Source organism: Sipha flava, unplaced genomic scaffold (assembly GCF_003268045.1).
Source record: "Sipha flava isolate LNK unplaced genomic scaffold, YSA_version1 41_pilon_pilon, whole genome shotgun sequence".
Taxonomy (NCBI): Eukaryota; Metazoa; Arthropoda; class Insecta; order Hemiptera; family Aphididae; genus Sipha; species Sipha flava.
This window is the reverse complement of record NW_020273144.1, coordinates 984,612-1,008,048: the sequence shown is the minus strand read 5'-3', so window position 1 is coordinate 1,008,048 and position 23,437 is coordinate 984,612. Positions and strand designations below refer to the sequence as shown.

General features: G+C 33.8%; 1 protein-coding gene across 4 annotated transcripts in view; it reads right to left on the bottom strand.

The window, feature by feature from the left end:
- LOC112688955 (protein kinase C-binding protein NELL1-like) overlaps positions 1–16,068 on the bottom strand; it is a 29,995-nt gene extending 13,927 nt beyond the window's left edge. For 2 of the 4 annotated variants that reach the window (XM_025562402.1, XM_025562403.1), the window contains exons 1-4: positions 15,014–16,068; positions 10,003–10,289; positions 343–600; positions 60–210 (exon numbers count right to left, since the gene is read on the bottom strand). In XM_025562402.1, coding sequence (XP_025418187.1) covers positions 60–210; positions 343–600; positions 10,003–10,162 — 569 coding nt within the window. In that variant the 5' untranslated portion in view covers positions 10,163–10,289; positions 15,014–16,068. Of the gene's footprint in view, positions 1–59; positions 211–342; positions 601–10,002; positions 10,290–15,013 lie in introns of those variants that run through there. The other 2 variants (XM_025562404.1, XM_025562405.1) reach the window with 1 other exon arrangement.
- Between the last annotated feature and the right edge of the window lie 7,369 nt (positions 16,069–23,437).

The following is a 23,437-nucleotide window of genomic DNA, read 5'->3' as shown; positions in this document are numbered from 1 at the left end:
GTCCGTAACTTTTCGATAGCATCGATATCACCATCATCGTCTTGGCGACGCGCGCATACCTGTTGGAGTCCAGCGAAAACGACACTATGGATCCAGTGTTGGCACGTTCTTGCCGCACGACCGCCGCTATCGTCAGCTCGTCGGCGTCCCTGAGTAACTGAACAGCACGCTTGTACACGATGTCGGGAACTTTTAGCTGTCTCGACGTACCTACAGTTCGTTGGAATGTTATTACGTTTGCATCGAAAAGATTATTTCTTGATATTATTTTTAATTTATTTAATTTATTTTTTCTCAAATGCTAATCGGTCTTGTCTAATGTCATATTTATTATGCGTGTACCTTGCATGCTGTACGCTGGCCTCAAACGGTTTGGCGGAAACACGTCCGAATTCGAAAATTCGTCGTCCGATATGGCCACGAGTACCACTCCCATCGTGAAACTAGTCGTGGAATCATTTTTAGTTGTACTACCGCTGTAATGATTATGATAACTGTGGTATATTTGCATAGTAGCTTCGAGTAAATCCAAAACGGCCAATGGTGAGTTAGCTTCGTTTACGGGGAAATAATTAATATTAATCTGAGAATGTGATGACGCTAAAAAACAAAACGAAAAAAAAAACAAATTAATTATCAAGTACAAACATTCAAATGTTTAATTTAATACTTCCATCCGATCTGTGAATATAATTTCTGAAGTATTCTGATCGTTTGAATGTTGAAAAATCATTCAAAATTAATACGGAAACGTAATTTTTTTATTTAAATTTGCACAAAAGTACTTTTTATTTTATTTTATTTTACCGCTTTGATTCGTTTTACCATATATTTATGACTGATATAATTTATTTACCTATAGCATATTATGTAAAAATGTATTTTTTAGCTATGTATATTTAAAAATATTATATTTCGTATGTTTTAAACAAATGATTGAATGACCGAAATTATAAAAACTAAATACAAAACCCGAATTCCCATTTTTATTGTAAATGTTAAAGCAATGCTCTACTAAACAAAATAAACTGCAACAATTGGGGGTAACAGCAAGACGAAATAATAATTATTTATTATAGATCAACAAAAAAAATTGTTTTAGTAAGATACTAAGAACTATTAATGATATCTGTATCTTGCATAATCGTATGAAAAAATTAGATAATATATCTTCAATGCATTTAAAGACACAAGATATATCGATTGAATAATAATTATATTATGTATTCATTTTAAAGATATATGAACTTTTTTTTTTAAAAAATAATGATTATAATATATAGTAAATATCAATATATTTTTAAAAAAAACGTACAGTGTTTGAAAACTATTGTTTGATATTAATTTTAAAAAACTTGTTAGTTATAACCACAGAATTATATAACCCATGGCGAAAATAAGTATCAAATTACTACGGTTTTTGGCTTATTTAGAAAATTAATAAAACTAAAAATCTTGTTATAAATAAATTCACCATAAGCACAAATATTCAATTTAGGTGTACATTTACTATTAATTTTACTATATTAGGACGAAAAAACTGGAAGGTTATTTACTTTATATAATAAACGATTCATGATAGTAATTTTATAGTATATTAAGTTTCCCTATACAAACATTTTTTAATATACAATATAAAACATGAATACACATTCATATTGTAATAAAAGTATATTACCTACATGAAACTTTAAAAGTATAATTACTACACTAAAAAGTGTTTAAGAACCCATGACTTAAATACCAATAACTTTCATTTTTCGCTCAAAGACAGAAACTTTTAAATGTGTATAATCTTTTAATTTTTCCACCACATTATTCTACTTTATAATGTAACCGCAGTAGTTTATAGGTAAAGTTAGAAAATTTCGTATGATTTATAGAAAACTATATAATGCACTTTAATGCCAAAAAGATTTGGAAAAAATGTTTTATTTTATATATTGTGAATATAAAAAAAAAAATGCCCTTTTAAGTCATTAATAATAAAAGTATCGTAACGATAAATTGAATGTATGCATTTGTATTTTAATTGTGGTTGAATATTGAAATATATGATAAGCCACATATATTATTATTGTACAATAAATAGCATTATTCCTGAATGAATATATCTATTGTTTATTATTAAATAAAATACAACATACAATGGTATTAGATTGTAACGTTTAAATACAGTTTACAGTGCAATATTAATAAAAATAATTTGATATATAAAGAAAAATGACGATAAATTGATGAAAAATAATTGAAACAAATTTGAGAAAATTATAAAATCAACTAAGACTGAAACAGTCTTTATTTTAGTAATAATGTTTCTTGTTTTAAAAAAATAAAAATAATTTTTTTAATAAAATACTAAGCAGTCGTATTTTAAGATGTTGTACTTAAAAATTCGACTAACGGACGATTACCTCATCGTTTATTTTTAAGAATATAGAAATTATAAACTCGAAACTAACGATTAATTATCGAATAACCTCAATTAAATTTAGATGTCCACTTTATGTAACATAATATTACCATTATATGAATGGTACAATGTATATAATACGTTTAATTATTGCTAATAATTAATAAATATCAATCATTATTTTCCAAATATTAAACTTTGTAATTTGCATCACAATGAAAGCATTTAAGTATCGAGATCGTGTAAATTGTATGTTTAAGATTTTTTGCAATGTGAATAATGATTTTTTTTTCAATTAAATTGTGATATTGAAAGTATGTCACACTGTTTTATTTGCTATTTGTATCCAACATATTTGTCGTCAAATATAGTAATTTAATTCAACATGTCTTACAAAGAAATATATTTGCAAACGAATTACGCTACAGAAACAAATAAAACATTATCGTGATATTTTTATTTTGATAAATAATATAAAAATTAAAATAGAAAACATAACTGTTTCTGTATTATACGTGTATAATGCTTGGAGTACAGAAATATATATACTTAATATTCTCAAAGATAACAGTACTGTCGGCACTTAGTTGACATAAAAATGATTACATTAAATTTACATGTAGACTTAAAACAAAACGTAATAAGCAGATGCTGTTTATTCTTGTGTACGTTATCTTCTGCTATGGTTCTTATAAATTAATTTCGTTGATCTTTCGTTTAACAGTTATCAGCTTACAATTTTTAAGACTATAAATATAATTATTCACCATAAAGATAAACTTATCAATAATAAAATTGTTTTCCATATTCTTCCTAAATCTTACCACAGTATATGTTAATAATATAACATAATATTGGACTTCTAACAATATTTAGTACAACAATCATAAAATATTTAATCTCTATCACTGATATAGCTTATAAATATTGTTCGGTCACATTAAGACCAAAAAAAATTAATAGAATTTTTATCACGTTAAGACTAATAAATAAAAATTGACTTTTGGTTCAAAAGAAAACTTATAAGTTATAACAGTTAATATTGATTAATTTTATATGCATCAGCTATAATGAATAAAACAAAATAAATCCAAGCGTATAAATCCACCACACAAGTTTATTGCTGAATGTAAAATTCTTAAAAGCACTAAAGCTATATTTATAGGGCTGGAGATTTGTTAGTAATGCAAATGTAGAAGATTACCGTAGCACCACCGCTGTACTATAAACGTAAATAATTGTTACATGTGGTGTGCTAAACCATAATATATTTTAAAGCTATAGTGGATTATTAAATTTTGTTAGTACATGAAGCATATAACAGTAATAGCCAATAGGTAATTAATTTGATTTAAATAAACATTTATACAACGTATATACACATATATATTTACTTATTTATCATAATATTATACACTATAATAATAAATAAATATGACGAATTAAATTTACCTACTTGTACAATGTATAAACATTACAGATTTATAGTTACACACACACACACACACACACACACACTTCGAAAGTAATATTTGTAATATGGTTCATCATTATTGTGTATAAATAATAGTACTGCAGTACACTAATTAAAATGTTAAATGTTCATATCTGAGTGCGAGGGAAAAAGTTATTTACCACGCTTTTTATTTCGAATCAAGATCAATTTTTTTTTAACACCACACTATTGGTAATGATCATTATTCAATATTCAATCCTATTTGTATCCAATTAAGTCCAAAGAAGAATATTAAAAAAAAAAAAAAACTTTACTTTAAATTCAAGAACAGATATAGCATATATCTGCATATAGCATTATAAAATCGATTGCGAAATGCTGTGGAGAAAGAAATAGCTACTTCATATCAAATAGATACGTAAACCAATAAATGTAGATCATAATTTTACGCTTTCTTTGAATGTATAAAACACGAGTAACATTATTAGTATTGTCGGGAACTATAAAATAAATCGTTAACAGTCATGAGTATCATAAAATGTATAATTTGCGACGTATCGCGACTGTACGTCTGTACGTAACACCGAAACGTCTTGTTCGTGTAACAGACGCATTGAAAGCTGAAACTCCGCCAAGTCGTGACCGAGGTCCGGAAACCGGAGTGTATAGCATTTTTGGCGATATCACCATTATATATTTTTATAAATATAATATATGTATATATATTAATTATATTTATATTTATTAATTTGATATATTTTCGTCTAAAAATCAGATAATGTTTCTCACCATTGAACGTAAAATAGTTTAAATAGTATAAAACGTACGTTTTGGTTATTGTAAATATATTAACCGCCCACACATGGATTATAAATTTTAAAATTTATTTAGGTGCACTTGATAATAATAATAGGTTCTATGAAGGTGTGAAGTACGTAAACTTATTAATTGATCCGATGACTAAGAAATAACTAACATAAAAATTCTATTATTACGCGATTTTGCACTCTTTCTGTTTTACATTTTAATTTTAACAGTATAATCAATGGCAAAAAATAAATACCACCGATATAAGAGTAGTCTGATGATTTTAAAACAGATTTTCTAAAGAAATCAAATATCGACAATCTTAATTTTTTACGTCAAACTAATATTTTTTTAGTTAAATTTCGCAAGAAGGGAAGTTGAAAAATATTTCATAACACAACTTTTACTGACAGAATAATATGAAAAACTCAATATCTATGATGTTTTTTACATTTTAGTACGATAAATAACTTAAAAGTGTAGTTTTATCGGCTATATTACAGTAATTGTAAATTTAACACAGAATATGTCAGTCTGCGTTTGTTGAAAATCTTACATAAGCCCAATTTAATAAAATTTTAATTTTAATTTTGTAAATAATATTCACTAAAAAGCATTAGCTTTGAAAGTGAAAATTACATTAGTTTAATTATAAAAGAAAGATAAAATAAATTAACGGTCGTTGAAAAAAGCCATGCGATGTGTAAAAACTCCAACTTAAAAAAAAAAAAAAAAAAAATGAGAAAAAACGGACTGCAAAATGGATTATAACCCATCACATAATATAGGTATATACCTACTTACATAAAAACCTAATGGATGAATAATTTTTCTTAGTGAATAAAAGCTTGAATTTTAAATATATTACCATTATGACAATATAAATGCATATCTTTGATTAAATTGATATACATTTTTCATTTAGAATATTAGCCAAAAACAGACACAAAAGACTAATGGTTATTTAACCCCATGGAAAGGAACAGAAAATCTCCTTTTATTCAACACGAGGTAATTATTCCAAAGTAAAAAAAAAAAAAAAACATCAAAATAAATAAAGAAAACGGAGAGATAAATATAAAATTTAAAGCTCACAATAACATATAATACCGCATACAAATATAACCTTTGTTTACGGTTTGAAAATTGAGGTTGCATCGCGAAAATATGTATAACTAAAGAAGACTTCAAGGGAGAAATATTATTAATCGTAATTGTAATCGTGTTAATATGTATATTGATCGCAGATCAAAACCATTACTGCCACGTTTTTTTATTTCGACTCTGAGGCGAAGATTATTATAGGATTTTTATTATAGGATTTATTATTATGCGCAATGTTAATTGTTTTTTAGAACGATTTTTTTTTTTCAATGCAAATTGAGACGACATTACTACTCATTTCCTATTTAATCTCTGACTGTGGTTAATAAATTATATGATTAAGTACTAACTTTCATGTTATGTACATACTTTGAGTTATTCAAAACGTTGAATAATTGGGAACGTTTATTACAACATCATGGAAAGTTTTTCCCATCCGACCATCGATTCGAATTGTTAAGGTTTTGACTTATTATGGTTTACTTAACAATCAACTTTTAAAACTTCGATTATCAACTAATATGTATCGCCAATAAGATCGTAACGATACACGCGAGAACATATAACATCATCAGTAATACGCGTAAAACTCAGATAACCCTGCATGTCATATCTTCACTACACTTTAATGGTCATATAATAATTTATTGGCCATCAGATATAAAATATCGTACCATTCGGTACCATCATTGTCGCGTAATAACTTTGACGATTTTAGCTATTAATCAATTCCTTCGCCCTTATATAACTCTTCAAATGCGCCCCCTTTTTTTTCTTTTGTTTGGTTATTATTTTATTTTTATTTCGTTTGTGTTACATTATTGTCTCGGTGAGAAATCAATTTTTCGTCGCGTGGTATATTGTATATGCAGGATACAAACAGATGTATCAGTAAGACACTTAAATTTACAATTACAGAAATAGTTTCAATCACAGTACATTTTGTGAATAATAATAATAATAATAGTAATAATAATTGAGAATCACGCACGTGTATAACATCATATGTTGTCACTATGTATAAAAGTTTATCGAACTCGTGATGAGCTATGCAAATTTTTTTATTAGGATTGAATAATTCGCAGTATTATCCTATAGTGAAAAAAATAGCAGTCGATTATTCATTTATACGTGTTTTCGAGGAACGAATGTCGTCATCGGTAGTATTTAGCCCGGTCAAAATCGCAGCATTTGTAAATATTACAAAAACGGCGTGTGTCTCGTTTCTTAGGCTCTCACCTTTTCTCACACCAATTTTAATATGACAAAGATATTACGTAATAAACGTATCATGTTTGACATGTAAGTGGTGTTTAATTGAAATCAACCTAATTTTAATAAACGATGTATACAACGATATAATAATATACAAAACGCGTGCGCATTAAATAATATTACGTATACGCGTAAGCGTGGATGACCGACGAAATACTCAATCGAACGTGCAATATTTATAACAAAACTATCATCGTAATGCTCATAACATATGTACATATTAACGTGTTGATAATTAATCAATATTTTTGAACAGTAGATTAGGCCTGCTTTAAACATTCGTCAAACCTACTTAGTATTATTGCACATCGGTGCAATAGTAATTTAAACACGGTATTTTTACTTCAACGAAAACGTCCGTTTAAATATTGATTCCGAAAAGGTAATCGCGCGACACAACGATGTTGAAGTCTATTCAACACTTTTGCGACATTGAAGAACACGTACTCTGCTAATGGATTTCGAGAGCACTCGCAGAACACGTATACAGATCTATAGTTGAGTACTCCGTGTACGATATGTAGATGTGTTGGACTATACCCGTGTACAGGTACGGCTCTACTAGTCTCAGCAGATCGTTCGAGTACAGTTTTCGTACGCGAATTTAATTAAAATGTTCCAGGCGAATCTCGAAACGAATACCGTTCGAGCGCGTAAGACGATCGAAATCGTATGTTTAATTGTGCGCGGCGCGAGTTCACGTCGTATTCTATGCATTGATGTGCACGCGGACGGGTTAATAGATTAGACATTGTGTGGGCCATTCATCGTCGAACTCGTAACGCCGACGACAACTGCGACGATTTCAGCGGTGGCGTCGAGTTACGGCCAAAACGTGTACACACGTATAGCCGCTAAACTGAAAATAGTTTGTTGTCCGTTTAAACAAAAATACGTATTTCCACGTCTATCGTTCGCGTGCCACATGTACGCCGCGCGTAACACAACTGTTGGTGTACATAATAACGAGACGACATATGTAGTGCTCGGGTATAATGACAATTAATGAGACTTCAGACGCTGCATTAGACGCTGCACGCGCACACGCACACGTACATTCGTATCGCGTTACCGAAAAACCGGCAAAGAATAACGTTGAGCGCGCGTGTACTTTTGGGGGGTTTCACACGGTCGACCAACGTTGACAGCGCACGTGTCTTTAATTATTATTGCCGTCAAGTGGCGTGGAAGAAACGGGCCTGCGAGCGTGGCGGCGTAGAGGTGTATTGCGGAGAAAATAAGGCGACCCCCGTGTGCGGTCATGTGCACTGAGATGTGATGCGTCGATGGTGCGCGAAGGGACACGGTAAATTAACAGCTGGTCACTCGGTGGTGGTGACACACGATAGCCGCATATAGTAGCCGCCGTGTAATGTTATAGCGGTGCGTTCGTACGCGCGTAATGAGACGATCGGCAATGGCAACGCACCAAATGCTTCGACCGCCAATATTAAGATATTAAAGTAATTTTTTAGATCTTAAACGTTATATTTTATTTATGGAAGCCGTTGCCGACCACAAGGATGTTTATAAACGACGTTTCTATTTCGATCACTCGGTTGTACACGCACACGTCAACGTTGTAATACGTCTAACGGTGCATTTATCTTTTTCTTTTTAAAAAAAAAAAAAAAAAACATTTCAGTTTTTCGGTTTGTTTCAAGTTAAAAATATAAAGAACAGAAAAACACAAGCACAATAATCTTCTGTTCTTTTTACTGCGGGCGGCAGTGGTGACGGATGTTACATTACATTTAATATTATTACGGTGGCAGACGATGCTAATATGCTATAATACATGTATACCATTCCGTAGTTTCGTGTCAGCGGTTATATTATTCACTGCCATCGCTCGTGCTCATAGTAAAAATTATATTACAGACGTAGCAGTAATAATTGTTAGTATCAGACGGGTCATCTCGGCCGGGTAAAATGGATATGAATTCCCGCTAACCTGTAGGTAAACCGCAGTTGTTCACTAGTTAGCCAATGGTCCGGGGGAAAAAATAATATTCGCCATAAGTAAACGTAAACGTTTTACGATTTTATTGAGTAAATAGTGTGCGAGTAAAAATATATGGTACGTGAGCATATGGTATTTTTTTCTTATTATTAAATAAAAAAAAAATGACACGTATAGGGGTGGTTAGAGGGGCGGCTTAGGGGCTACCTACGACGAACTAAAAAAAAAAAAAAAAAAAAAAAAAATAATATAATGGTACAAAGAGACATCGATGAAATATGTTTTTAGATGAATACAGAAACAGAAATCCCAAATCCCATGAACATATATTAGCCAGCACATGCGACGGTGACGGGTAGAATAGTTTATTTGTATACAAAAATGGTGTTAGGGCATTGTGTGTATATTTACTCACAGTATGTGTAAAACCACTGTATGAAAAATATACATTTATATCTCGAGTGCGTCTATTAATTTCAGGGTCGTGTGTGAAGACGACGAGGTGGGATTGCTAACGTAGACTTATTGAGACATTTACGATATAATATATGTGTATATATATGTATATACACGTGACCAGACGAACGTGACACATGAGTTTAGTAATAATTTTGATTTTCCGTTCAAACCACACATGTTTAGTAACATAATATATATATATACGTAACAATTACTGGACGCGTTTATTTATTTTTAACAAATGTGTTTCATCAGCGTTCACAACTATGATGTATGCGAGTAGCGTTTTCTGTGTAACGGACGTCGGATCGACCGGAGTCGATTGGACAACGCACACGTCGGCGGCAGCTGCGAGTCGACAACGACTCGATTTTGTGCCGCCCCGACGGCAGCGTAGTAAAATTATTTTAATCATACGTCGTATATCGTTATTATAATTATTATTATTGCTATTATATTGTTTCGCGATATCGTAAGCCGCTCGTAAACAGCGAATGTGTATTACTAAAAAAAAGGTTGCGTTACCTGAAGAAGCCTGAAGTGCGCTCTTCGCCGGTGCCGTTCGCTGTTGTTTCAACTGCTGTGCCGTCGACACGCCTGTTAGTATTATCGTGACCGCCAACAACACAGCCACTGCTGTAGTAGGCCGCCGTCGCCACTGCACCTGACTGCAGGTATATAGCATAATATCGCAGCGACCGCAAAATGTTGCTGTTCCGTCTGGTATTGCTGTGCTAACGATCAATCATTGATTGACAGCGATGGCCGCTACCACACTGCTGAACGTTCGTCTCCCGGACAGCTCCTATATGCTATATGTGCCGCGAAATAGACAAAAAAAAAAAAAAAAAAAAAAAACACGAAACCGCATTAGTTTATAGAGTAGGTATATACAGGTGCAAAGTAGGTGTGCGATACGCGACATACGAGTTCCCTAAGTCGTTGCCGTGTCCTCGTATCGCATCGCGTACGCGTCGTATTGTATTTTTACTAAATTTACACGGTTGACCGTTGAAGACCACCGATTTTTAGATAATCGCACCGCGGTATAATATGATGATTTACGCTCACATCGATTCGCGGTGGTTAGCCGCCGCTGCCGCCTCTGTAACCGGGCGGCCGACCGACATCACATCTGCATCCCTTACCCCGTTATACCCGAAACGGTTTGATACACAAAACTGATTTCGCTGACGTTTAAAAAAATTGTTCGTATACCGGCTACGTCTAGACGTTTAGATGGTTACGTCCAGATTGATAACGAGTGGTGTTTCGAGATTGTGGTTTCCCATTATTTTGTTAATTAACGTTCAAATCGTTATTGAAATAATTTTACTGCTCAACGAAATATTATCGGTTTACGAGTTCACAACGTGCACGATACAGTTAATTTGAAATAAATACCTAATGCACAATTTATGTTTTTGTCGCGTGCTCAAGTCTCATCGGTATACGGTTATACGGTTTTCGAAAACCGAAATAAATATATTTTGTTAGGAAATTGATGCTTTAAAAACGTTGAAGAGTATTTGAATTCCATCAATAATGTGATATTTGAATACATTTGTGCATAAATATTTTGAAATAGAAACATTATTTTTTTTGTTTAAAAAAATTTTTAAACTATGGTGAAACAAATTAATACCAAACTAAATACACGCCAACCAACTTCCAAAGAGGACGTTGTTGCCCCACCCATCCATTCATTTAAACGACCACATTTTGTCACGGGATGGTATAATACATTAGTTTAGTGTAAAACCAATGGAAATGATACAAAAATCAATAATCAAAAACTTGATACTAGTAAATACCGATCGTAAATAACATAATAAATATTTTACGGTTAGCTCAAATATAAATAAAAAATACTGTAGCGTGTGGAATAGAAATATATCTATATTATTCTAACACTGGTCGGTAATGTTGTAGCTTAAAAAAACCACAAAAGTCAATAATAACTAGAGCCCGGAGTTATATGCATTAAAAAAGTGTCAAATATGGTGCAAATATGCAAAGAAAAAGTGTCTAAATATGCAATTATATGCACTATGTTACACTTTATAAAATGTGGTTTTTTTTTTTAAAACCAAACTTTTATACCAAATAAAATTCTAAATATTTTATCAAAAACAAAAAAAAAATGATAATATCCACTGCTTTAAATGTCAAATCATTTAAATCAATTTAAAACTTTTAGGAAACTTAAAAATGAGAATACAAAAAAAAAAAAAAACTGAAAATAAATATTTTTGATTATTTGAAGTTACCTAGTCTCAAAAAACGAGTATAAAACTTTAAAAAAAAAAACCAAAAATTTTAATTTATTAAAAACCCATTTAATATGCATGTTTTAATATGTATTTATGAACAAATATGCAATATAAAATTTGGTGTTTAAATTTGGTATGATATGAATCGTGGACATTTTAAACCTCCATAGACGTACATACACTTAGTACAAACATGCAAATGCATATAAATCCGGGCTCTAATAATAACTAATTAAGCAATTCACTAAATAAAACATCGTAGCATATACAATTAGGTCGAGTACGTGAATCGGAGAGCGCGAAAATAACAAAATCTAATATGTTTCCGTAAAAAACGAAATCGACATAAAAAAAAAATCTTATAACGACTATGAAAGCAGATAAATTTGAACGATACGATTTGTGATGAAAATCACTGGCGTCTGTTAAATCAGCGGTGCGCAACCTTTTTTGATCCACGACCCTCAAATGAATTTATTTCGACTTGGTGACCCCTATTCCCATCAACAATATGTAAGTGTATGATATATACATTTTATCCATATAGACGAAACCGTTTATTTTAGGCGATATCCAAAACATAAAAAATGCAAAATTAGAGTTTTATATGAAATATAAAATCATATAAAACAATATACGTAATATATAAAGTTTTCAATCGGCGTTAACCGTTGGCCAACCCCAGGTTGCGTACGACTGCGCTAAAAGATGAACAAAATATTGATACGCGAATCATATAATTCCTGACCCTACGATCGCTCCTCCGTTGCAGTAATATTCCAACTGGTACAGCAGCGTGGAGTTGCAGCGAACGCTGATAGGTACGCGTTCTACGTACGTGTGTGAACTCGCACTTATTATATTATCAGGCAATGGAATTATCAGCAATATAATGCACGTTGGCAAAGGGATGTGTGCACGTATATATATATACACGTGAAACGTGTAACGACGACGCGGTGACGTTGCGACGAGTATTGCAACCAGTCCCTAAAATATCAAAATTTTCGTACTTCCCACAGTCTCAAATCAGTCAAATCTAAATTAAAAATCAATGCTCTATAAACTATTACCGGATACTTATGGTCTTCTTAAACCAATAACGCATAATATAAATTAAATAAAAGCATGTATAATTAATATATGAATTCATTACTGTAAACGAAATTGAATTATTATTAATTCATTTATACATAAATTTACTCTAATATACCATCAACATATTATTATTATACATTACATTTTAACCTTTTAGTTAGGTATAAAGCAATAGTTTTAAAATAGTGCCGTAATATTTTACCAATATAAAGGAACTTCAAGAACAAATCTTTTTAAATATTAACTTCTGATAAATTATGGTTTCTTTGACGTTTAGCGTCGGGAAAAACACTTTCAAAGTATTTTTGTTGTGTGTCCTTAGTGTATTTTTTGATATGTCTATCTTTTTTGTTCAACCATAATAATACAGCTGGTTCTGGATTAAAATTATTGACAGTTACCATATTAATTCGAATATAAAGAGAATCTTTAATGGTTTCTGGTGTTAAAGAAATTATTCTTGAGGTTTTCATAATGTTGTAACAGGAAATTAACCTTTCTACATAAACGAACTTATTTTATTTGCTAATTTTTGATTTTGTTAAGATATGCATTTGTCTATTGGAACAATTTTTTTAATTTTATCTGTGTTTGATTTTGATTATTGAAATACTTAAACACATTCAACATGCTCAACTGACTGGAGATGGTTTTTAAAACCTCTTTACGTGAAGCAGTACCTAGTTCACTACATATAGCTGGAATATGATTTTTTTGCTTGATATGCATGAATAATGTATGTTAATGGCGATAGCATATACTACACCTTACCATTTTTTTACCTTTAACACATTCTAGTTTTTCAAAAACGTTATCAAGGATTAAACTTTATTTTTTTTTTAATAGCTACACTAGTGCAACTTGCGATATTAACATTAGAGTTACCAGTTAAATCAGTTTTTTTGAAGCAATATCTAAATGTTGAGAAGAATTATTAGAAGTTACTAAAAAAAAAAAATGATTGACCTATAATGTTGATTAACAATTGTATATTAAAATATTATTATATTATATATTATATATTATATTATTATTATTTATAAAATTATAAATATATGGCAAACATTTTTAAATTTGTTGCAGAAAAATAACTCAAAATTAATTCGTTAAATGGAAACGATTTTGAAGGATAAATGTTTGATTCCATAAAATATTTTATTATATAGTTTCGTTAAATTTAAATTTATTTTGTTAAAGAGTGATAACGCTATATTTGAGCTTACAATAAGGTAGTACTTACCATTTCCTTTTATTAAAAATGTATGTATTGATGGAAATATGTAGAAATAAAACTATTACGAACAACTAAACGCCGTAAGAAACATGACGTGACCGTATAGACGTAGAAAACTATGAAGAAGTATAAAAACCCTATTACTAAAATATGTCTACTGTAGACTGCAGTACTGTCTAACGTCTGCAGTGTGTCTAGTTATTGGTTATATTGGTAAAATATTAAGTTTAAACAATAATACTATCAGCGGATTATTTCTCGATAAACATCACTAAGCTGATAAAATTAAAAATAGCTACTCTCAATAACAATGAATAATAACAACTATAATATGAGTATGAGAAATAACAACAAAAAATATTGTTCACTGCGTGTCCGTGTAAAACGTAGATAATAATTAAAATATGGTTTGTCAAAAAATCATTAAGGTATAAAAAAAAAAAATTGGCGAAGTTATGTTACTATAAAATTGTACATAATATTATCATAAAGGTTTGATTTGAATTAAAATTAATTACACTGTTAAATTTCGTACTGCACACTGCACTTTTCGTACTACACAAAGTGTGTCGTGCTGGACACGATTTTAGGGACTGTTATGCACTACAGTCGCGACGCTATTACTCTATATTGGATTATACGTGCGCGCGAATTAGCGATCGCGCGATTCGCGTGCACGTCTAGCTGTTTTATCGCATAGGTGCACAATATTTCGTTGTACAAAAAACGGTATACGAACGGTACAACAGACGTACGATTTTAATAATAACAATATTGTTGCGGTGCAGGTACACGCGACATTGTACCCGTACGTACGAGTACACGTTACGCGGCACATACCGATGTTACACCGCGCTCCGGCCACCGGCGGCCGGCGTTCGTTAATTCAATCACGAAAAGCGTAATACGATCAATCGGCCGTAATGATTACCTGGTGCTCGCGGTTGTTGTGCTGTCGTCCGGTGTGTTAGCAGCAACACGATAACGAACGGCGGTACATCTGGCGGTGTCGCTGGTGCAGGCGCATTTTTATCACCACCGTAACTATCGATCCGGAAGACACCACGTGCTGCCACTGCCGTCTCAACCGTCCGACCGTACCGAAGTAGTCCACGCGTATCACCATAATACTCGTTGCGATATCGCACTGCAGCGGCGGTCAGTTGTCGGACCACGCGATGATCGGTTTACCCTTTGCGTTGGTATACCGCTGCCGGACCGTTGGGTTGCACCGTGAAACCGTGCTGAAGGGCAGCACAACAGTGGCCAATAGTGGTGTTACAACGACCACAAGACCGAGCGGTGGTAGGAAAACGGGGGAAAAAAAAAAAAAAAAAAAATCTATAACGTACGAACGAAGTGAAATTCGAGATGTCACACGGAGTCGTCTTTTCGTGGATTGCGACGACCGCACACGCGCGTCTATGTTATAGTATTCGACGATCCGTTCAATTAGCGACGCGGCGCCGGTGTGGGATTAATTAATGCACGGGCGCGAGCGCGCGCTCGCCGTATCGAATCGCGCGTATATTGAATTTAAAAATATAACGATTATCGTTATATGGGAGGGAAACGTCGAAACAACAACAATTGGAAAACAATCGAAAAACCTAACCGTCCGAACGATATTTTTACGATGAACAACGGCCGTGGCGCGTTGAACGGTGCGCGCTAATAACGACGTCGGTCTTGTCACCCCGGTGGCGGACTGTCGGTGGTGTCGTCGTCGTCGTCGTCGTGCGGTCGACCGGACTGAGAGACTGACTGGAAAAAACGAGTGCGTGTGCGTGTTCGCGCGTAAGTGCGTGTGACGAGTGTGGCACGCGCGCGACGTCTGTGTTATTCTGCCGCGGTGGTGCTGGCCGCGCGCGACGTGGACTGCTGTGTGCCGCGTGGAAATGACGGGGGGGAAAAAAAAAACCAAATACGCTTACGCGGCTCGTTTTATTATTATTATTATTATTTTTTTTTAAAATTTTTTTTCCTCGACTCCGATGTCTATGTGCGCGCACGCCCGCCCGCCCGCGCGCGCGTGTGTGTGTGTGTGTGTGCGTCTGCGTGTACGTGTATGTGTACGTGTGTGTATGTGCGCGCGCGACCGTCGCGTGTTGTCGCCGGTGTGCCGGTAGGATATCGCCGCCACCGCGGTCGTCGTCGTCGTTTCGCTACTACCGTCGTCGTCGGACTACTCAACTCGGTTCGCGTGTACCGGCGGCGTGTGCCAAAAAAAAAAAAAAAAAAAAAAAAAAAAAAAAATAAATAAAAATAAAAAATGAAATAAAATAAAATAGACAAAAAAAAAAGAAAAAGAAAAGGAAACAAAAAGAAAGAAATAGAAAGAAAAAAAACCGAAACGATTATTGTGCGGCGGGGATCCCTTTTCCCTCCATCACCAGTGACGTCGCCGCCGCCCACCGATCGCGCATCCCTTCCCCGCATCGCGCTTACGAAGTCGGCGGCGGCGGCGGCGGCGGTCGTCGCGCACAGCTGTACGTACGCGCGCACCCGTTCGGCGGCTGCCAACGACGACGGCGATGGCGACAGGGGGCGGCTAGGTTACGCCGCCGTGATAGGGGGGTGAGGGATGGTAAAATATAATCCCTCGGCTCTGCCACCGCCACCGCCGTCACGGACCGTCGACACCGCGCCACCACCACCGCCGCCGTCACCACCGCCGAAACCCATGACCGTCCCTCGTCCGCCGCCGCACACTTTCTCGCTGAAAACGTTCACCGCACACAGCGCGTACCCGCTCGCTCTTGCCGTTAGCGCGCGACACCTACTCCACCATTCCCCCCAAATCGTTACAAAACACATGCGCGCCCCGCAGCAGGGACCACGGTACGTACACACACGCTCGCGCGCACACACGCACACTCTCACGAGCGGCGGCGCGCCCGCGCGCCAGCGCGCTCTCACACACGCTCGTACACGTTCGTGAACTTACACGTCCGTACGGCGTACACGTTCGTACGCTTACACGCACACACACGTGCACCAACGCGGTAGAGCGCGCGCGCACACCGCACGTTTTCCGCGTAGGAAACGACGGCGGTGGCGACTCGTCTCCGTACGTTATCGGAGACCCATCGCATGCGCCTGCCGTACGCGAACGGTATCGGAACGAGCGGCGAAACGGTCACCGCCGCCGTCGTGTGCGCGCCTACAACACTGCGTACGCGTAAATAAATACGTGCGTACGGCGGCATCGTGGTGCACGCGAAACGCGATTTATCGAAAAACGTAGTACGCGCGGCACCGTTACGATGGATCGCGGCCGATGCGTGCGCGTGACACGGATAAAATATAATGTATCTATTGTTGTTGTACCGCGTCCGCGCGCCCACGTACACGGCGCGTGTGCGATCTCCGAAAAATCAAACGCGCCACAATATTATTTGTTCGTAGACATAACACATGACAGAAACGTGTGTACGTAAATATATGCGTTTCCGATTTCGATAATGTTTACACGTCGACCGGCAACGAGCGAGGGGGAGTAGGGGGGAAACAGCGGTGCTCGGAGATGACGTTCGGTGGGCAGCGCCGGCCGACACGCATGCACTGTCCGTTACAGAGCTGAGCAGTGTTATGAAACGATTCTTTAGACGATTCGCCGACAAAACGACCACAATAAGCATTGCCATTGTAATGCGGTTATCACCGAGGCGCACCGTTTTATGTGCGCTCCCGTCGTGTCCCGATGCACGGTTCGAAGGGTTACACGAGGTCTAAGAGTTATATTTTTTATATTTTTTTTTTTTTTGTAACTAACGCGTATAACGTCGAGTTACTCGGAAAACCATGAAACACAGTACGGACTATATTCCGATCGGAACTATTAATATTGTTTTAATTTTTTTTTTTTTTTTTTATGTCTGTTGCGAAAATCGTTTTCGTTATCTAATGTCATCAAATATTTAATACATAAGATCTCGATTCATGCGATTATAAGACGAACGATTTCCACGGAACGAATATTGTAATCGGCATTCATTCGACGAACAACAATTACCGTTATGAATAATAATCAATTCATAATCGACATAAATCCACCCCGGAATATACCGCAATAAATACAATACTCGGCATTCAGAAATTTATAAAAGTATAGTTCGCCGGCGGCATCGGCGTGATTGCTCGTGTGTGCTGCGAATGTCACGATTTTCAGACGGGGACTCTATAATGTTTTAAGCCTTTCTCCTCTTCTCCATCGTGTAAAACTTATTTAAATTCTTACACTTGCACAGTTACCTTCCGGTGTCGAATAAATTGTATTTTAATCGAAAAATATTTTATTCAAATTAATTTGTTCTTGAATGATATTTAATCGAGACGATTGAAAATCCAAGTCATGACCGTCAAAAGAGTAAAAATACACTGTTTTTTGACGTTATCTACATTTTTACATTTGTTGAGACCGTCCGTTGTTTCCGAATATACAATTTCCTTTTTTTTTTTTTTTTTTTGAGTAACTGCTGTATTGAACTAACACATCGGCAAATCTAGGCAAATCTAATCCTATTTCAAACTTAGTACAGTACAAGTATTCGAATAGTTGTAAATCTGTTTTAGTGGCGTGTATGTATACGTTACATACTAAAAACCACTATATTATAGTGGTGTTGTATACATGATCAGTGAGACCCACCCTACATGACCTACCTCTATACCGTACATCAGTGCAATGATTAAGTGTATATAATATGAAATATATGTCTCGTGGAATAACGGAATTATCGTATATAAATATAATTTATAGTACGTATAACTTATATATTATATTGGTCGAAAATTCTTGAAACCAGCTATAAATTAAACTTTTATTCTCTTTATAAAAAATTCCGTACACGTATTAAAGTGTATATCACATAATGTATAATGCATATCGCATAATATTATTTTAACTATACCTTGAATAAATTCTTTTTAAATTTTTTTTGTAAGATTTGCTAACCTATCCCGCACATGACCCGTTCATCATATTATTCTAAACCACATTAAGTTTATAATTTACGCGTTACACAACACCTCGAGTATTATACATTTAGGATGTACACAGTGGTGGCTCTAGCCACCGCGAGGCCCTTACTACTGTATTGGGGGTTTTTTTTAATTAGGTGCAAAATTATGCATTTTTAATGCTTTTTAGAGCAGATTTTCATCATTACCGCTGTTTAACAACTGTAGATTGCATATACAACCTATAGTACATTATGGTTTTTTTTTCGTGTATATAATTAATTAATTTAAATAAAATACCTGTTGGGATGTTTGAACAGTCTATAAATAAAACAAAAAGTTTAAATAGATTAAGAATAAAATATAATATTAGCACAAGGTACAGTATCAAGGACGCCTACAGGAAAATTCTCAAGGGAAAGACAATATTTTAATTTATCAATCTATTCATAATAGGAATGATCCACGGTATAGGAAGCAGGCCCATAGTCACTGGGAGGGGGGGGGTGCAAAAGGGGGCATTGCCCCCCTAGACCTGATTGTTGCCCCCCCAACAAAAGTTAATAATGTCATGATATTTGGTAGTTAGTATGACTGTAGATAGTAGGTTTTTACTATCTACAGCCGTGGTAGTTAGATATAATATAATTTATTAAAAAAAATGATGAACTCATTAAAGCTATTTCTATTATATACAAATTGAATTACGATAGTTTTAAAATATTTAAAGATCTTAATATTAATATTCCTTCAAAAGAAGAAACAATTTGTGTAAAAAATTATATAAAAGAAAATGATATATCTAATAAGGACATTTTATTTGAGCTTTATCTACAACGTAAAGCATTTAAAGCTACTTATGAAATGATAGCAGCAGTTGAAGTATTTGGATGTAGCTCAGCAGTTTGTGAATCAACATTTTCCTGTATAACCCGACTTGAAAATCCTCAAAAGCAATCGATGAAACATAAACGGCTATCCAATTTAGCTTTATTGGCGTTTGAGTCCAAACGGACTGAAAATTTAAATTTGGATGTATTATTAATAGAATTCAACAAGCAAAAAGATGGAAAATTACAACTGTTTTAGTTTAAAAAAAACTGGTAAATTCAAAAAATAATATATTATAAAAATATTCAAAATTTAATTATGTTCACTTTATTCTAATTCTTATTATTTTAATTTAAAGTACCTATTATAAAAATTACAGTAGTATTAATAAATTAAAAATAGCATTAATATTGATTTTTTTCTAATGCCCCTCTACAATTTTGTTTGCCCCACCTGAAAATTTAACCTGGCTACGGGCCTGATAGGAAGGGCCTTATAATTTTACATTATACTATTACATTATATATATATTATTATCATAGTAAACAATTTTCCAAGATTGTTGACATTTTCCAGAGGGGGACATATCCCTCCCTTGCCCCCTCCCCCCGATATGGGTGTCCTTGTACAATATAAATCTATATTTTCATTACAGTTATGGTTGATATGCTTTCAAAAATAAATTCTTCTACTTTTTTTCTGACTGAAGTCTTCAATCAAATGCTCAAACGATGTAACAAAAGCGTTATCACCTTATAATACAAATAAAAATTACCATTTTTTTTAATTTCTTATCAATAAAAAATGTTTGGTTTAAGAATTATTTAAAAAATTATGACTTAGTGTTCTCAAGCAGTACAAATTCATTATAAAAATATTTTAAATTCTGAGTGAAGCAAAGAATCTAAGGTTTTACAATTATGTTAATTATTTTTTTTCTGTAAACAATTCATTACGCGCTATCGGCGTAATGTTTAATCAGTATCTAGCATGTCCAAGATTATGACTACTTCATGGTAAAATTTAATTTGAAGTATTTGACAATAATAAACGGTTTTCGGGTTCATACTAGTAAATTTTACTCCGGGGCCCCGATTTTTCATATTAAATTTTGAATTAACTATTGATTTTTGCTCGACTTATTGTTAACTGTGGTGTCCCAGGAAGCGCGGGGCCCTGTGCGATCACACAGCTCACACACCCCTAGCTCTGCCATTAGATGTACATATGACATTTGAAAGTGTTTAAAGGTAGGCAAAGCGATACTCGTTTATCGAATGTGTGACATTACAGTAATGCTGAGATTGTGTACTAAATGTACTTCAAAATTATTGTTTAAATTAGATTTTAAATTGTTCAACAAGATTATTCAATAATAGAGGCACGTATTTACGTTTATGGTACCCTAGGGCCTCGGTATTATACCACCCTCGAAAACGAACCCTCTTTTAATAAAACCACATGTTTAATGTGACTGGTTTCGCGAGCTCACGAGGAATTTAATACTCAGATTCATGTACACAAATTTGTATTTCTCGTGTACACACACACAAACACACACACACACACACACACATACACATATTTATGCACTAAATATACGTTTAATATAAATGTATTTTTTTCGTTTATCCATCGTTAATATATTGTAATACGTGTTCGCCGTTCTTCGTATGCGCGTGTATATTTGTAAAAGTATATTTTTAAGTGGGTTACGTTAAACTTTAACTTAAGTAGCATTATTTTAAAATACGTCTATTGAAATCATAACATTATACAGATGCGTTTAAAACGTTTACGTACTATGTACGGAAAACACTGCAGAATGTGCTTTACGCCGTATCTTATTCGTTAATTTTCTCGGAATAATTTTTTATCTGAACGTTTGGTGGCACGAATCACAATTGCATCGTGTACGAACATATAGGTAACACTGTCAAGTAATTCAGCAACATAAACACATATTATATAATAATGGCAAACCAACTGCGTTGCCCACTCGTCGCAGTATTATGCCGTTCGTAATCAACATTATCATTTTACCGTTTTGATGATTTTTTCGTCGTGCAACAACAATAGTATTTTTTACGACGGTTTAATATTAACCACTGCAACAGATAGGTACTTAACGTGTGGACACTGTCGTGGAAAATTATTAATTTTGCACATTTATACATTCTCGTTTATATAACGACATATGTTTTACGTGAGTATAAAAAAATAACGAATATAATAATTATAGTAATGTATAGCGTATGTTTTAATCCTTCGAGTTGATTTTGGCTATATAATATGATATTTTCTATTTTTTTTTTTTTAGGTATCTGTGTACATTAGCAACCGGCTACATATATAGTCAATAATATTTTTACGATGGTTTGTTGTCACCTGCTGTTGTTTTTTACGTTCTGTAACGATTCAGTAAACACAAAGTATTATTAGAAGGGAGTGAAAACATAATTCAGTACATACGTATACAATGCGTTCGAACTCTACAACCAGATATCGTATTTTACTACAGACCAATAAATTATTTTGATTGTATTTTTTGACTATCAGACGATGTATGATGTAATTTGTTATGTGTATTTTAATTTTGACGTACATACTGTCATAGTTCGTTTTTAAACAACTCAACGCATTCATAGAGAACTTCCACCGTAAATTAATAATAAATTATTATTATCATTTTAGTAATGGCAGACACGATAATACGAGCGTAATATACTTTACCTATTACAATTATATTTTTATACATCATATATTGTAAATGAATCATAGAAAACGAATTTCCGTGTCATGTAATAAATTACACTAGGCTTAACTTAAATTTATAATTTCTAATATGTTTAAAATAAATGCGTCTGTTTTTAAAACAATCGTCATTGATCTCGTTATCGCTCCAAACGATGTAAATTAAAGGTACTGACTATAGTCGAAATAATATATATATATATTAATTATGTTGCTCGTGCTAAAACTTTATCTATAACTCAAAAGCAACGTCAAATTTCTTATGGGTGATTATTGCGATTTTAGTCACTTTAATTTAAATATATAACAACCGTCCAACTTCCCTACAGCACGATTTTTTTTTTTTTTTTTTTTTAATCATTTATTATGTAAAATTTAATTTTTCAATAAGGTACACTTAAGTGTACATAGTTTTTAATTATTTATACGTTTGATATTTTTAAGTATTAAGTTTTCAAAACTTGAACAAGTTTACATTTCTATTATTGTTTTCGTCGTCTTTAGATTAGAGCTCTTTATAAGGTTCAGCATAATAGTGCTGAAATATATTCGTACATAAGTGATTTGATATCGTGTATCGTGATGATACAAGTATGAGTACGATTTGTACGATTAATTATTGGAATCCCGCCTACGAGTTGTTTGAGTAAATGCCAAAGCATGTGCGCGTACCTATACCACACATTGGTGGTCTAACACATATATACATTCAATTCGCCTTTTGATCAATAATAGCCAGAACAATTATAGTCGTCTGAACTGTAGCAATCTTGCTTCGTGGCCGTACGACCGTAGAACCCCATGAGTA